Source organism: Symphodus melops (assembly GCF_947650265.1).
Source record: "Symphodus melops genome assembly, chromosome: 4".
Classification (NCBI taxonomy): Eukaryota; Metazoa; Chordata; class Actinopteri; order Labriformes; family Labridae; genus Symphodus; species Symphodus melops.
This window is the reverse complement of record NC_136694.1, coordinates 23908243-23925893: the sequence shown is the minus strand read 5'-3', so window position 1 is coordinate 23925893 and position 17651 is coordinate 23908243. Positions and strand designations below refer to the sequence as shown.

Genomic DNA, 17651 nt, shown 5'->3' with positions numbered 1-17651 from the left:
CATGCTGATCCGGCAAGAGCCGCAGAGGGAGTGCCAGCAGGATGGTCAGAGCAAAACACTCACGAATAGGAGAGGAGAAGCAGTGGCATGGCTAAAAAATACAATGATAGAGGTGGAAGCTGGAAATAGAAATATGGGGTTGTCACAGGGGAGAGAGCTGAAGAAGGCAACAGAGCAGCTATGACATTGAGAGATTGATATAGGAAAAGATGAGAGAAAACAAGACATTGCAGTGGGAAAGATGGTGGGTAAACAGAGAGAGCAAGGCGAAGTAGGTAAAGGAGCAACGGATGGAGAAAAAAAAAAGACGGATTGAGAAAGGGAGAGAGATGAGCAGAGAGGAGGATAAGCACCAGGCCAGGAGAGGCGAGAGCCCATGTAATTTCTCTAATCCTCCTGGCATTTATACTTTCTCCAGACAGATAATGAAAATGAAAAATAAAATGGAAAACTTCCCCTCTCGGACTGGGCACAGGATTTTTTTTAATCTGTTGCACTGCTCAACTTTCTTTTTTTCTTATGCTTCAGTGGGTGTGTGCTGAGTCAGTAGAACTGTATGTGTTATTACTTTACACCACGGTAGATGTGGCTCACAGGGATTTGTTTCAACTGCAAAAGACCTAGGATGTGACGTGTCAAAGGATTGGACAGATGGATGGATGGAGAGAGAGAGATATTATGCGATAGATATTTATATATTTATATATAGATATACAGTATATAGATATTTTTGTTATCAGTGGGAAGAAAGAAGTCCTTTAAATGTAATGTCAGTCTATTCATCTTAAACTTGTTTACCATGTAATGGTGTCAGAAATGTTGATACATCAATATTTAACGATGCCACGTGTTTTAAAAACAATCCTACATGTCCAATGTTTTAATGACCTCTGAAAAGGACATACGGTAAAAAAAACCATAAAGATCTTAAATTCTTACTTTAATTAAGTACAAGCTGTAAGCAAAAGACAGATGCACTGTCTAAATTCCAGAAAATAAGTTGGCAATGTTTTGGAACCAAGTGTTTGGTGCAAGAGATTTTCCCCAATATTTAGTCAGTAAAAACAGGAGATTAATCAGTATTGGCTGCATAGGACTTCTGCTTTTGTTGCCAGGATATCACAACATAATTGACTTTGTTTTCATTTTTACTGAAATTGTATCTTAGTTTAAAATCTGGTATCTCTTGAGAACCCTATAGTATCATGTGGTGAAAGAAAGAGAAAACAGTTTATGTAAGAAAGAGTAAAAAAAAACACATTCAAAGTAATTAAATAGGTTGCAAGAGGAAATATTCAAACATAATTGTAGTTTAAAGACTGGTTATTAGGAAGGAACAAGGAACAGATTTTGACAGTAATCAGGTACTGCAGTAATTTGTATGCTCCTGGTTTTCATGTCTCACTTCTGCATTCGTGAGTCAGACGAGGATATACGTTGATAAAGTCACCAAAAACCAAGGTGCATGAAGAGTGAAAGGCTTGAAGAGGTCAAAAGGCTCCAGCAACATTTGCAGTACGAAGATCACCTTGAGCTCACCTGTTGCTTCACTTCAGCATTAGTGAAATAGAAACAGGTCTGTTTGATTGAAGAAATAATCAACGAACCATAACTATTTTAAGAAAGACGGCAGAGTTTACAGTTGAAATTGATTTAAGCTCAAAGAGAAGAAACAAACAGTGTGTTTTTGGAGGAAATATGAGGGTTTTTTGAGTTAATAAAAACATTACACATCTTTCCCACATCAGAGTAACATATCCTCTGGGGGAATACATTAAAGATTGTGATACTTTTTCACTTTTATAAAAAAAGAAAAAAAATATATATTATTCAAGGAGCCAATGTTATGTGTTTTCCTTTCTCTTGTCTGTAATATTTAGTTAACATTTGCCTACTTAATTCTGCCACAAGATGGTGCTAATAGGTTGTGTAGGTTAATTGGTCAGGTGGTATAGTGAGGACAGGTCTCAGGTGGACAAGAAACTAGTTGCCATAGTTGACGGGAATGAATAGTTCTTTCCCTAACTGTATCTCCCAACATGAAAACATCTCATCTCGGCAACAGCATTGAGAACACTGAAAGGTCTGGATTTACACCTTCATTTCATGTCACCACCATGGTAGATGTACTGTATCATCTTCATCATCAACAGAAAATTCACTGAGTAATTTCATGCTGTACATTTTAAGAAGTCAAGAAGACCTTTCCATAAACCTGTGCACGAGACTAAAAGTTTGAGTTGGACATTATGACATCAGCGAACCACTGCACCGATCCATCATCCAAAAATAGATTAATATGCGGTTTCCTGCTTGTTATGTAAACCCTACACCAAATCTTCTGCTTTGTTCCAGTGTGTGTACAGATCCTGTCTTCTCCTCTCACACAAACAAAAGCATTCAAACACAGATGTGGGCACACAGACAGGAGATTGGAATGAAGTAATTGAGACCAAGCTGCAGGGCAAGAACCATGTCCAATTGTATATAATGTGCATGGTCGGAGAAAGCAGCTTCGATACACTTGTAAATCAGGACAGACAGCGGTGAGCCAATTAGAAAGCCGTCACTGTTTATAACCTACAATACATGTTAGTGTTGTTTATGGCTGTCAGGATGACAAGAATGCATCGCAGAAACCAGAAGCTCAGTCATTTGGATGTCATGAATAATACTGCTCGTTAGTATTTTTTAACTGAAAGTTACTCTTAAACATACTTTCTCTCTTACAGGAGAGACAGCTGTGTTCAAAAGGTGTTAAAGTAATTACAGAACAGAGCACAGTGTGAGGTTTTATGTTGAGAATTTTTGGAAGGATTTAAATGCAGTTGTGTTCTGCTCCAGAGGACACAAAGGGCTCCTCCCTCCTGAGTGAAAAATGAAGATGAAAGTAAATTGCAGTGCTGTCTAGTTGGTACAAAAAGTACTTCACTCTCATCTGCAGCTCCTTCTGGACTCAAACAAAAACCCGACTCTCTCCTCGAAAGCACATCACAATTAACCTCAAGTACAACCAGGTCAGAACAAAGTCATTTTACTCATTTTCAACCATTCCTACAACTCTGATGATGCCACTGGCCTTTAATTCTTCCTGAAAAACCAACTCTGCGATTTGTTAAACCAAGAGCTGGATTAATGTGTCCAGCCTTAGGCAATCCGAGGAAATGTATTTGTCACCATGGTAGCCTGGTATTATTTCCCTTCTGAGGACGTATAGGTGATCAAGAGGAAGAGGGATGGAAAAGATAGATTTGGTTTATAAATGGTTTGGTTGCATTCGTGAAGTGCATTTGTTATGCATTGTACTACCGTACTTGAAAGTGCTGCATGTTTTAAACGCAGGGTTGCATGCTTCCTTAGCCTGTGTTCACTTTCTAGGCAGTTTATTGAATTTCCCATACAGCATGATCTAAATGAATGATGTGTGACCCTAATGCAAATAGGGAAAAGAAATTCACACATATTTCAAATGCAGGATTGAACTTCACTAATGTAAAACAGCTTTCACATTTTCTAGCTGAAAAAACGTGCCCAACAAAATAAAGCCAATTTATTTATTCAACAAAACCATCCTAAGTACTAACTTCCGCTGGCTGACTTTAAAGTGCTCAGAAACTATAGGATCCAAGTCCTGGACCGGAAGACTAAACAATTCTGGCTGAAAAGCAAGTATCCAATTTTTTAGAAAATGGACTTTCAGGCATCCCGTCCTCCCACATAAAACTCTGATGGTTAATCAGAGGACATGTAAATGTTTGCTCAACATCACTTGAAAAGTATCTTTGAATTTAAAAAAAACAAGGAGGATACATCTCTTACTCCACATCTCTTGTAATACTACATATCATTATATAACTAGAGTAGAAAAAACATGATAGGAGAACCAGAGGCAACATGGTTCTTTAATTAATACACACTTTTAAGGATCACTAAATGTGGATTACTTGTTCTTTAAATGGGATTTCACACTACATTACTTGTCCACGGGGGGCGCCAAAATTCACACTAACTTGAAGCTCCTCACAGCTCCTTTGAAAAAGATATTAATGTTTGATAATGACACTTTCTGGTCAAAAATATTTCATCAAAAAAACCTTGTAGCTTTTTTACAACTGTTATATTATATATTATGAAAATGGTTTGTTTCAGCAATTCATTAATTTTCTTGCATTGTTTTCCACTGTATTACAATATGCTTCGGGCTCTCTGCTGGGATCAGGGTGTTCTTGATTTTTTGGATTAAAGTGGTCTTAAGCGTAAACTCAAAAGTGTTTTAATAGCACAACTGAAGGTTTGAACGGGATTAAAACCTAGATCAGTTTATATGATCCTATCCGATTGAATGGAAACAATTTCAAGAAATGATTATTTCTAGAAACAACGTTACAATGTGCATTTATTTTTCTCCAATAGCATTTCTATTTTCTTAATTTCATCCCAGTACTTAAAACTGTGAGTGATGAATGGTTTCTGCATTGGGGTGATTAATTTGTAAATCAAGCTGTATCGTTTTATATCATACCCTGATGTTTTGGATTGCCTGATGGGGGTTTTAATGTTGTCATTCACTAACTATGACATATATCAGATGTGCTGACATTAAGAGAGTAGCACTATAAATGTTTTCCCTACAAATGTTTCTCTGTCAGCCATCTATTTAACCCAAAAAAAGCTTCCACTGAGATGCTTCCCAGGGGGCATTGATATAGTTTGCACTCTAATGGGTGCTGAGTGTCACCTAAGCATTATCAGATGGGGGTGTAGTGGTGATCAGGTGAGTGCCCGGTCTCTGTCAGCATGGTGTGCAGTTCTATAACCAAAAGCTCTGACAGAGGGCTTTTAAATGGCCTTTCTCCTGGATCCTGTTTTGCTGTCGTGGCACAATGTGACTATCTGTGACTTTACAGCTGTCCAAATTCATCGGCACAGCTTACTCAGTGTTCAAAGCCCAGAACATTTCGGCTCACTTTATCCAGGAAACAGAAAGAATGAGTCCATAACATAACATATTCAAATAAAGGTCTAGGACTGCAGAGCCGTGAACTTAAAATAATTCACTGCTGTGGGCCTCTAAATATTTGCAACGCTGTTCTGCAGCTTTAAGGTATGAAAGCAAAGGGGGAGTACTTGAACTAATTTCTGTCCCCATTCTGTTTAAATGCATTCGAGCTGAAACATCCATTCATTGTTTTACAACTCTATAACTATGCTTAATGTCTACTTTATTAAAGGCATGCACAATTATTTCATCATGCATCCCCTCTAGCCAGGCCCACAGGCCAAAGAAATGGCTGGGACCTCCCAGTATATGATTTAAATCAGTATATGCACATTCAATCAGAAGTCTGAGCCGGCTTATGTCAGTAGCAAAAAAAAAGTCATTATGGGTTTTGAAACAGAGTGCATGTTAATGAAGCAACAATGTCTTTTTCTTGCTTTAGTAGTTGATGGTGAGTATTGTATAGGTGAAATAAAAGTGGCCATTTTTCTTAAAATCATGATAGACCATGTTTTTGCTATTCTCCACGTGCCTGTACCCTAAAAAGCTTTCCCCTTTATCCCGCCTTATGGGTGGCCTTGCCTCCAACTTTTAAAGCTAATCTAAGGTGCTATGTTACTCATAGATTCTCCTTTATTTGTTTTCAATGGCAAAATGTCAAGTGTAGAAGAATCAAACCTCCTCTAACAACATGTTTTACAAAGAGAGAGGATAGAAAGAGGGAATGCGAGAGAGGCAGACGATAGGACAAGTGTATAATTTGACCGATGTACAAACCACTAAAGGTTGTTTTTCAAAGAAGTGCTCTAATCTGCTTCTCCTTGGTTAGAGAGGCCTACAGCTTCTCACATCACATTGCCTGGCATGACGCCTCATTAACATGGCTTCCCACATAGTTCACTGTAGACAAATAACACAAGATTGTATGCTTTTAAAAGACCTCTAGTTGGCTGATGGAATTCAGCATGGCATTTTTAAATCATCAGCTCACTTGTAAGGTGGTTTAAACATTACACATAAAGATGTCTGCTGCTCAGAAGCAATGAAAGAGACATTTAACTGCAGGCACCCGTTGTTCTTTTCCCACCTCAGTTACTTGCACAGAGGGTGAGAATGATGCCTTCCCTTTGAATTATAAACACAGATAGCATAAATGTTTTTTGGGTTTTTTTTCTATTTGACCTACGGTTTCATTTAAGAGATGTAACATACAATTATGTGTTATCTAAACTCTGGCCTTTTTCATGAAGGAAAAGAATGCGGACAAAACAAAAAGAGCACTTTATTGTGCAACATTTCATTGAACCCATCAAAGCATGAAAGTGTGAAAAAGACAATGGTGTTTCCTCCCTGCTGGGACAGGAGCATTCATGCAGGTTAGAGTACTGACAGTGGTAATCATATCTGGATCTCTTTTCTCTCTAAGTGTTTTTACTTTCACATGAACTCTACTGAAGGGTGAAGTAGATTTCAATTCAATTCAATTCAAAAAAGTTTATTTGTCCCCGGGGGGCAATTCAAAGGCACACAGAGCAGTGAATGAATGACAGTGCAGCTATACTAAACATTTAACCAAAGATAAAGTGTCAGATAATAGAATAACAGGTTAAATATGACATGAAATATTGCCAAACAAAGCCTGATTCTCTCAAACATGTTAAAATAAATTGAAGAAAATGGATAAATTGATGTTTGAAAACACACCTCTGTGAAACACACTTGTCTTTAAATTTGGATCTAAAAGTATTGTGAAGTTGAGAAGAACAGCTAAAGTTGCTAAACATGTTGAAACTGATTTTCTATTCTTTTGTTATGTTAAGCACTTTGCAACATGCTGTTTTAAACTGTGCTATATAAATAAAACTTTACTTACTTACTTACTTACTTACTTACTTACTTACTATTACTATTGTCTGGTTTCCTGCCTCTCTGTGTTTCCCTCCTGTCTTGATTACCTTGATTGTCCTCACCTGGGGTGACATGGGGTGATCAGACGCAGTCTCACCTGCGTCTGATCACCCCATGTCTATTTAGTCTCTGTGTTCATTCCCTCATGTTGTCGGTTCATTGCAGTTTGTCTTTTGTAGCCTGTTAGTGTGGTCGTGTGTTCAGAGCATGTCGTTTCATATCCCTGCCTCTGTGTTTCTCTTCATAGTTTTTGGATTTTGTTATTTAAGTAAGTTTTGGTTTTTGCCTTTTATTTAATAAACCTTTTTTTTTGTTTCCTGCACTTGGGTCCTCCTCCCTGTTTTCTGCTTCGCAAACGTGACAATTCATTTTACAAACAGGCCTTCCACTGTGCTGCATTTAATGACTACTGATTTATCAGTAGTACTATTTGGCAGGCATCAGTGGAACACGCATGAGCCAAATACATGTGGCTGTGTTCATTCGTCTTGCCCCTCGCTCCTCTCCAGCTCTGACCTCTGGTCCACAAAGAGTTCCTTTTGACTCAAGAAAACAGACTTCACTATGGCCAAACAGTGAATGAGTGACTTGTTTTATTTATTTTATTTTTGAGTGTTTGCACAAAATACATGCAATAGCTAAACACAAAAAAATACAACTGTCACAAGACAAAATAGAAGAAAGACTTCTAAGAAACCCGAGGACGCATTAAATAATGTAACCTCGTCGTATTTTTTTGTTGCAACACAGAGAAAGATACAGAAAGGCAGTCTATGTGTTCATATAAGCTTTGCCAGTCATTGATCATGTTAAAAAGACTGAAGGAGGCTGCTTAGTGTGTGTGTGTGTGTGTGTGTGTGTGTGTGTGTGTGTGTGTGTGTGTGTGTGTGCGCTTGTGCGTGTGCGTGTGCGAGAGTGTGTGTGCACGTGTGTATGTGTGCCAGAACAAAAAAGGTCAGCAGAGGGCGTTCTGAGCTTTGCTATGTCAGTGTATATCACTCTTGTGGCATTAGAGCCGGGTGGCTTGCCAGCAGTAATACTGTAGTGCTGTGCAGAGGTGGATCAATGACTTTGGTGGTGCACAAATCATGAGGCCACACGGGCTTACAAAAAGCTTACAGCAGCCAGGACAGAGTGTGTGTGTGGGTCTGCACTCACACAAATACCAACAACATTCAACTTCTATGGCAGATTCAGCCGTGCTGGGCTGCCACCAGGGGTGTATCTTTGTTTTCCCCACATGGAGCAGAAACATATAGTTTGTTTCAGGACTGTCATGGCCTGCTGGGGGTTTGCAGCAAGGTGAGATGCCCTAATACATATTGATAATCTTACACTGATGGTAATGGTAATAAACCACCTTTGTCACAGCACTCAGGCAGAGAGAGTAGAATGGATTAGCCGGGTATTATTTCCCTTTCGTGGCCATATTTCACTTCTGCTCAATGAAACAGCAAGCCAAACTCATTGCACATTCGGCAAAGCACATATGGTGTTGTATTAAAAATTTGGAGGTAAATCCACAGTTATAAAGTGCGAGGAGCAGCACTTGGAGGCCCAATGCAGCAAAACAGCTTAATGTCAGTCACTAATCTAGTTGCAGGTGTTCAGAAGAGCAGAGCTCAATTAAAAGCAAATTGGCTTTCACACAGTTATTCAAATTAGTTTAGATTCAAACACTTACAAACTAAATATGCTTACCTGGGCAGAATCGCCCTCGTTCCTTTCAGTCCTCTCCTGCTCCCATTACTAGACACTGTCAGGATGGGAGGAGCTGGAATAAAAATGAATTTACATTTAAATCAGCCTGGAAGCTGGAACAAAAATGTGATCAGGGTCCGTGCTTTTCCCACCGCCTTAATCAAAGTTTTGATGCGATGACACATTCCCCGAGTGAAGTTACTTGGTATGCTCTTCACGAGAAGGCCAAGGTAATAAGTTATTAATGTACTGCCCATGGCAATTAAGCACCAATTAAAGCCAAGTGTCGTGTGTCTGACGTACGACTGGACTGTTAATCTTTTTAACCTTTTACAGTTTTTAACAGACTCTGGTAAAGTTTTAGGAATTGGCTGCATAATGCAGGAGACCTAATGTTAAGCCATGCCATTGTTAAGACTGAACAAAATAGTAATACAGGGCGCTTCAGGCTGTCCCACAAATTGAATCTCTCTCTGCTTTTGTGCAACCTATAGAGCTGATTTCACATTTGCACAGGTGAGACATGTGGAATAATTTCAGGCTTTTCCCTCACAACATGATGTTTTCCTCATTTTGGCGAGAGAGGTACCAGGTCACTTACTGGTTGATAGAAATGTCATCTGTCATCTGTCCTCTCTTGCTCGCCCTCTGTGAACGTTCCTTTAAGGATGACAACAGCTCACACAGACCACACCTACATATTTTACTAAAATGCTGGCAGGAAAACGCCTAGATAAAGTCGAGGTGAAAAATGTGCTATTAGCATGAACACCTGCATGTCAGCCTGTAAATTTTGGAGCTTGGTACATGTGTGAAAACACCAAGTTTTACTATCTTGCCATCAGGGTTTTTTTTTGTTTTTTTTTACTGTATGTTCAACTAATGATTTCCTACTTACTGGTAAAGACCATGCTCTTGACACTTTTTGAATGACATCTCACTTTTTGGACATGATGGTTAGATTTGAAGTTAGGTCCTCAGTGTAACTTCCATAAGTTGTTCCTAGAAAATAAAATCAAAATGCACCAAATGTTGATGACGCTGCGAAATCCTGAGTGAGCCTCTGCAGCTGAAAAACCCTGCAGCTGCTGTGTAAAAGTTAATTGCAAGATTGATATATTTCTTTTTAATGTAAGGGAAATTAAGCAGGCTGTGGTGGGTGAGTTGTATCAAGCACTCTGTACTTAATAAAACTTAATAGAAGTTGCATTGTGATTTACTGAAACAAATGTGGTGCTGTAGTTAGACTTGTGATATTATCTTATACTTGGGGGGGAAACTGGAACACTTTTCTCTGTTCAGAAGTTCTTCCCCAACCAGTGCATCTGAACGAAAGCTGAGACAAAGTATGAAGTCTGACAATGTAGAGCTCAGTGGAAAACCTGGATCACCTGAAATATGTAAGCGTCACTTTTATTTGTGTCGGTTTTCTGACCTTGATTCACATTTCTCTCCCTTTCTCCGTGTTCCTCTCTATTTTTTTTCTCTTCCTATCTGCCTTACTGCCTGTATATCGCTCTCACGATCATATTCACTGTTCCAGAGGAGAGAAGGTTCAATCCAACTACTGCATTCACTTCATATCAAAACTGGCTTCTTTCTCCCTCCATATAATCTCTCTCTGTCTCTGTATTCTTCCCAGTATCAGCAGAGTCTCTGGTGGACTGAGAGCAGATCAGTCAATCAGTCCAGTACATCCCCTCTGCCATCCATTCTGCCTGTTTGTTATCTTTTCCTCTTTTCTTCTGTCTATATGAACGTGTGTGTGAGTGTGTGTGTGTGTGTGTGTGTGTGTGTGTGTGTGTGTGTGTGCGTGTGTGTGTGCAGTCCTGTGTTTCTTTCTGTCTCTCTCCCTCTCTGTGTGGCTCTTCTCTGTATCTCCGGTCCAGTAAGATGGAGATCAGTCAAATCCGGTGGGAAGTGACCAGCATGTTAAAGGAGCCCAAAGCGTCTGTGGGAAATTGAGGCCAGGGATGGATGGTCAGTTGAGGCTAAGTGAGCCTGCCACTGTCGACTGCAGAGGGGAAAAGACCCAGTGAGCCACTCAGTCAGAAACTCACACCTGAGGTTGCAGACAAATTTGAAGGTAAATTAGGGCCAGGTAAGGCAAAAGACATGTAAGGTGACATCTAATGAAGGTGTCTGGGTAGAACTATAGTATAGTGTGTGCTACAAAGGAACAAGTGAGGACACATTTACCAATGACATCATTATGACTGTATTACTCATCGGTCTTTTAACACAGAATAGATCATATGTTTCCAAAATATATCATATTGGACAATCTTTTGGTTTAAATTAATTTGACAATACTTGTCATGAATACTTTAAGATATGGTAACTATGGTGAATTAGGCCTTGTCACTGTCAGTAATGAGCTTGGGGCAGCTGACGCTGTTTTAAACATGCAATACAAATACATTTGACTTGACTTGATGCAAAGAATCACTAACCCGAAAAAAAAAAAGGTCACCATGTTCATCACACATTGTTTGAGTTTTTGCGGTTTTCCCACCATACTGTTTAAATCTAGTGTTACAATGCCACAGAAAAAGGTGTGGATGTTAATATGAATACAAAAAAATGGTCTCATTCAGCTGATTAGCTGAGACCAGGGGAATGTGTCCAGACTTTTCTTTTTACAGCGGTGACCCAACTGAGGCACTGACTTATGCAGGGGTGGCCTTTGACATGTAAGGAGAACTATAGAAATCAGAAATCTTAGTTGTTAGTCACAAAAAAAACATGGTATTCAAGAAGTGTCAGTCATTCACAAGGATTTTTACACACATAGTCTTACTGTTAAGGTTAAAAGAAAGAAAAATGTGATTTATCCCCCAATACATTCATGGCTCTCTCGCCTTCGGATGCACACACACACACACACACACACACACACACAAGCCTAAACAATTTTTGTGGTCTTGTGATTAAAATCAGTAACTCAGTATTGATTGGTTATTAGTCATTTTTTACACGCTCTTATGTGTTAGTGGCCTTGAGATTTCACTGTAGTCATTCAGCCCAATTTGTTTAACAGCTTATCTGGAGTACGAGCAAACAAACGACCTTTTCTTTCAATTCAGACTCACTTCACTCCACATGAGGAGGCTTGAAGGTAATGCATGAGACAGAAAACTTACCTTTTTGTAACTTTGCTTTATGTTTTTTATTTTTTTTTTATTTTTTTTTTTTTTATGGTTGTCGTGATTTCTGTACATGACACTCATTCACATCACACACAGCTTAAGGTCATAGAAACGCTCTTGTTTTTTGCAGGAACACTGGATCTCAACAAGCTTCACTCAAAAACAAGTCTCCATGTCAGAGCATGTCTTGCCACCAAAGTATGGTGAATTTTCTCTATTGTCTCTTTCAATAATTAGTTTCAATGACATTATGTAAGCACATGGCTACAAAATATCAGTCTGAGTTTCATTTCTTCTCATTTCAGCAGCCTCCACCAAAAAGTCCAAAATGTGTTTTTATGAAGTTAACCCACAGTCACTGCACTCTGTATGTCATATCATCCATCTCTGAACTGTGTTCACAAAAGGCAGTGACACCTGTTTGATTAAACGGTCGTCAAACTTTGACACTTGAATTTAACCGGTGACTTTGACTATTTCAGAGAATTTGGTCACCTGAAACTCCATGCTCCAGGGTGTCATTTTCAAAATGAGCACATTTGGTATTCAGGACTTCATTACAGTAAAAGTCTTCCTAATCAGCAAGGTTTTATAGTTCTTTTAAAAAATAAAAATAAAAAGTTATTTCTGTGCTGTCTTTTTGTCCTTAAAATTACAATCAAAATATCTCAAAGATGGCTTCTTTTTTGACATATATATGAGTTTGAGAAAATCATATACTATAAACAAAATTGAAAAAGGCTCAGTGACTTCCCTCCTCAGTTTCTGAATAGTTGTTATGAACCCCAACAATGGTGGTTGCCATATTTAATTAAAGAAATCTTTCTGAACTAAAATCAGTCTGGTAACAGGTGGAGATGTGAACCGGAGGCGGGCCTTAAGCTTCCTGCCACACACCTACGACATTCCCTGTCAGTCAACTTAGTTGTTACGCAATAATACAATTGTGCAAATTTATGATTAACTCTTCGGCTTAATAAAATGGGTCAGCTGTGGCTCAGTTGGTAGAGGCGGTCGACTCAACCGAAAGGTCTGGGGTTCAATCCCCAGCATGTCTGATGTGACCTTGGGCAAGACATTTAACCGGAAGTCGCTCCCAATGCTTCACCAGTGGCGTATAAATGTGTATGGATGGGATCAGTTACTTCTGATGGTCACTTTATATGATAGCCTTTGCCTTTAGTGTGTGAATGAGTAGATGTAAACTGCTGTCAGAAGGCTAGAAAATAGCTATATAAGCTCGAGTCTGTATACCATGTACCAAGTTCAAATTAAAACAGATGAGCTCTTGAAAAGGACACCCCATACAGTGTTTGCAAAAAGGAAATTAGCTATTGATTAGTTTTTTTAAGTAGGCTGTCAACGTGTTTATTTGGCATTTTAATATGAATATTAATGGGGATTCTTTGGCTTTTGTAGTCAGTCACAAGTGGGCACCTATAACACCAGAGGTTGCCGCTTGGCAGCTAAGTATGATTCAAAAAAAAAAAAAACAAGATATGTTGGGAACTTGGGATAAAAAGTAGGAGGTTGACATGTGGACAAGTGAACGACTAAAGGGACTGCTGCCTCGTGTCTGAACAGTGCTATATAAATAAACTTGCCTTGCCTTGCCTTGCCTCTGCACATGGGGGTCAATCTTAAAGTGCTGAGCTAAACCAGCCGCCTTTCTGCATTGATCTATTAGTGCAAAGGTCTTTTTGTTGTTTAATTCTTGGACACTGTGCTTACAATGCAGAACAACACGTGGTTCACCCAGGCTGTCATCACCAATGCTTATTCACATATTCATATCAGTGTCCCATGTCACTTTACAACAATTGTTCTGCACAGTGCCTTCAAAATTGTGTAACAGCTTGACAAACACAAACCTAGCTTCACTTTTTTTTCGTATGAACAGTAAATTGCACATGGCTCCTTCAAACTGAATTCTTTTATGATGTTTTGCCTTCCTTAGTTATTTCACTGCACAGATTACTGCACGGTGTGTCAGCTCCACCTCATTTCAAAGATGCATCTCTCAACCCCAGTCTTATCAGTTCTGCTCGAGACACTGAACAAACCACAAACTGTAGCATGTGAGCATCTGAGTGGATTTTCACCTTTTCTTTGCAGGGGCCAGAGCGGCTGAAACTCAATCACATACCTTAAGGCCACCTGACATGATAGATGAGACAATCCACAATGTAGGATCATTTTTCTGCAGTGTCCCCCATCGTCCAGCTCTCTCTCTCTCTGCTGCTGCTTGAATCCTATGAATATTGAAAGTGTTGCATCCTTTTCAGCTTAAGTCTCTTTTTGCTCAATTTGAACATGTCTCCAAAGCCAATAGTTTTGTTGTCTATTTGTTCGCCCCTCCTCTTCCCTCTTGCAGACAGCACCGTTTGCATTGGCACTGGTTTAGTGACAGGGAAACATTTACCATGTCATAAAGGAATGCAATCCGTTACAAAATTAAACTGATTGTTAGCCTGTTACTGTGGTGATGAAGGATTGTAGCCATTTTAGGTTTTTTTGTTTTAGCTCCTCTGTCAATGATGCCCTGTTAGACAAACAACACCCTCTTGCTGGTATATTTGAAGTGTGTGTGCATGCAGTAAAAAGGTTTGAGGGAGAAATGTTATTTATAACAAAGTGTGGATGTTTTTCATAAATAAGAGGATTTATAGGTAGAGGAACTTCAAAACTGTTTTTTTCTGCCTCCAGCTTTCTATGTATGCACCTAATGTTGCAGCATTAAACAGTCCTGGTAAACGTTTATGTTCCCAGTCTTACAAAGGCCAACAACAACACAAACTAAATACTAATAAACACTGCTCACCTGGGTGCTATTTCTGACATTGTAAGTACTGTATGTACACATAAGACAAGGGAGGTCAATAACAACTACAACATATTTTATTCTTTTTAAACAAGTTACAAATGTGACCCATCGAGCCATTTCTCTGTATTATCTTTTACAGAGCTTTACTGCCACCTGCTGTTGAGGCAAGGGACAACATTTACACAAAAAGTGGTGGACAAAATCTTAACATGTCAGAAATTAGCAACATTATTTGCTTGTTACATGAACTCGGCAACAATATATTTATTTTATCAAAAGTGCTATACTACACAGTGCCACAGATTATTACTATCATTCGGTTCATCTGCATTTTCAATTAAAGGATTTAAGAAGGTCAACAACAAAAAGCCCCGTCTCACACATCTATCAAATTACAGTAATTCAGTCACATGAACAGCTGCATTTTGTTATTCTCTGTTATTTCAGAGTACAGCGAACTAAGCAGAAATGTCTACTGATCAAACATGAAGGGAAGCTAAATCATTAAAAATCAAAACACCTTTAAGCCCCTCACAGGCTTTATGTCTGAAGACATGACATATTTCTCACGGTTGCCGTTTTAGATGTTAAATTCGTCAAAGTTGAGAAGGTTGTTGGTTTCAGACCAGGCAGCATGTTGGGCTCCATCCATCTCAGTCGCGACTTGGTTGCCACTCTGAAGTCTGTGACTTGCTCCGCCGATGATTGCATCACAATCGGGGCATTTCCGACTCTCCATAGCCCCTCCACACTCGGTTATGATGTAGACATGGCCGTTTGGACATTTGTACCAGTGTCCTTGGCGCATTTTCATAGCCGAGACGATCATCTTCCTGTCCTCATCGCTGATCATCAAGCCTGTGGGTGGAACTTTCTTGTCCAGTTCCTTGATTGCTTTTTTGACTCGCTCTTCATCTTGCTCCCTGAATTGGCCTGACTTTTCCAGAAGTTGTCTTGTCGCTTCAACCTCTGTTTTGATTTTGTCACTTTGTCGTCTTTCTTGTGCCATATTGAAACGCACAAGGAGTTCGGTGAGGAGGGTGAGTTTCTGTAGCTCTCTCTGCAAATCGAAGACTTGCTGATCCGTGAATTTTTGGTGTCTGTCATTGAGCCAGCAAACAAACTCCTCAACGTTAACTTCAAATTTGAAATTTGGCGTGAAGGACATTTTTTCCATTTGGACTTTCTTGAGCTTTGAGATTCTGAGAAGGAAGTCCAGCTTGTTCTCAAGGATCCACACATCATTAGCTGTGAAATCACGTTTTTCAAGGTGAGCCTTAACATGCATGTATGCACCTCCCCATAGCACATCATAGAAAGGAAGGTTTTCCTTCCACTGCTTTCGAAGAGCCTTCCTCTGCTCTTTTAAATCTGCCGGATCGCCATTGATTTTCGCTTTCACCATCTCTATCTCAGCCAGACTTCGGTTTATGTGAGTTCCGTAGCGTAGATTCTTCCGGATTGGAGTACGACACTTCGGACATTCCTTCAGTTTTATCGCCACCTCCTTTCCATCCTCTGACTGCTGGTTGTCATCCATCGCCATGTACGTGTCCATGGCGGAGTATTCAATGATGTGTCCGCAGTCTTCCAGCTGAATGAAGTAAGCGTCGGGGTCGTCCTCGGTCCCGAAGAAAATCTCGGAGACCTCTTCGTGATCACAGATGCGACATTTGCTGGGGCATTTGTCTCCACACAGACCTATGCAAGGATGACCGCAGCCCAGGTTCTTGTCGCAGGGTTCTGTGCATGGAGGACGATCGCACGGCTCGTGGCAAAGCTTGCTGCAGCTTTGGTGAGGACACTGCCAGAAACAGGGCTCATTGCACGGTGCACAGGACTCTCCACATTTGTTCTTACACTTGCTGTGGATGCAGCAGTTCTCACACGGGTTCTGACAGGGGGGGCAATCACGGGTGCAAGGCTCCTTGCACTTGTGAGAGCAGATCAGGCCACGTTCACATGGGTGAAAACACGGGCGGTGGAACCTGCCCTGGAAACACTTGCCACATGTGCCACGACAGGCATGGCCACATTTCAGCTGATGCTCACAAGGAGTACTGCATTCAGGTTTCTCATCGAGCTTTTTGTAAAAGCAACAATCCTGTGTGACGTGGCCGCAACTTAGATCTAAGGTGACCAACACCTTGCACGTACTGGTGCATTCTGAGCCACACAAGGAGTCACACAGATGCCCGCAGCTAAGTATCCTCTCACAAGGCTTCTGGCATATAAACGTCGCGGGGTCCTGATGGCAGGGAACCATCTGCTTGTGTTCACACTGTGGTATGATCTTCTCGACCTTCACTGGACACTTCTTTGGGCAGATTTGGTAGCACAGACGTGGGCACTTGTGTTCCATCTCACACAAGGTCTTCGGGCACTTCTTCATGCACATGTACTTCTCGTGCTCGGGGTCGTATGGATGGCAGACTCTTGTGCAAACATGGCCACATTTCAAACGGAACTCGCACGGCAGTGTGCAGCCGCCCTCAGGAGCTTGGCTGAAATCTTCTCCACAGGAAGCTTTTACCTGTCGGTCCGGATGATTTTCACAGCACAAGGTCAGAGCTTTTCCAACTTGGCCATTCTCCTCCAACGTGTTGAAGATGTTGCTCCACAGTTTGACTTGTTCCAACATTTTTCTGTTGCAAATACAGAAGAGACCTTTCTTGGCGCGAGACAAGGCCACACAGACACGATTGGGAATGTTCAAAAAGCCAACTTTGCCCTGCAGGTTGCTGCGGACCAGCGACAGAATGACGATGTCATTCTCTTCACCTTGGTACTTGTCAACGACATGAACTTTAACTCCCTGGAACTCCTTTGCAGGCATTACATCCCGCAGGCACTGGAGCTGGCCCGTGTAGGTAGTGAGGATGGTAATTTGATGTGGTTTGTAGTCCTGAAGGAGAAAATACTTGCAAAGACGGACTACAAACTTGGCCTCATGCTTGTTCTTATGGCTTTTTCCATCTTGGATGTGTTCTTCTAGTTCGTTGTGCTCCACAAAGAATAAGTTGGTGTTGAGTCCCTGTAAGATAGCATTTGATAAAACACATTAAGATCT

The 17651-nt window shown here is 40.4% G+C and overlaps 1 protein-coding gene across 2 annotated transcripts in view; it reads right to left on the bottom strand.

The window, feature by feature from the left end:
* The window catches only part of znfx1 (zinc finger, NFX1-type containing 1), a 130428-nt gene that overhangs the window by 100974 nt on the left and 11803 nt on the right, over nucleotides 1-17651 (bottom strand). Inside the window, exon 19 of one of the 2 annotated variants that reach the window (XR_013778869.1) lies at nucleotides 14648-17615. Coding sequence is in view for 1 of the 2 variants with exons in the window: in XM_079341076.1 (XP_079197202.1) it covers nucleotides 15162-17615 (2454 nt within the window). In the remaining variant the exon portion in view is untranslated. Of the gene's footprint in view, nucleotides 1-14639; nucleotides 17616-17651 lie in introns of those variants that run through there. The other variant, XM_079341076.1, reaches the window with a different exon arrangement.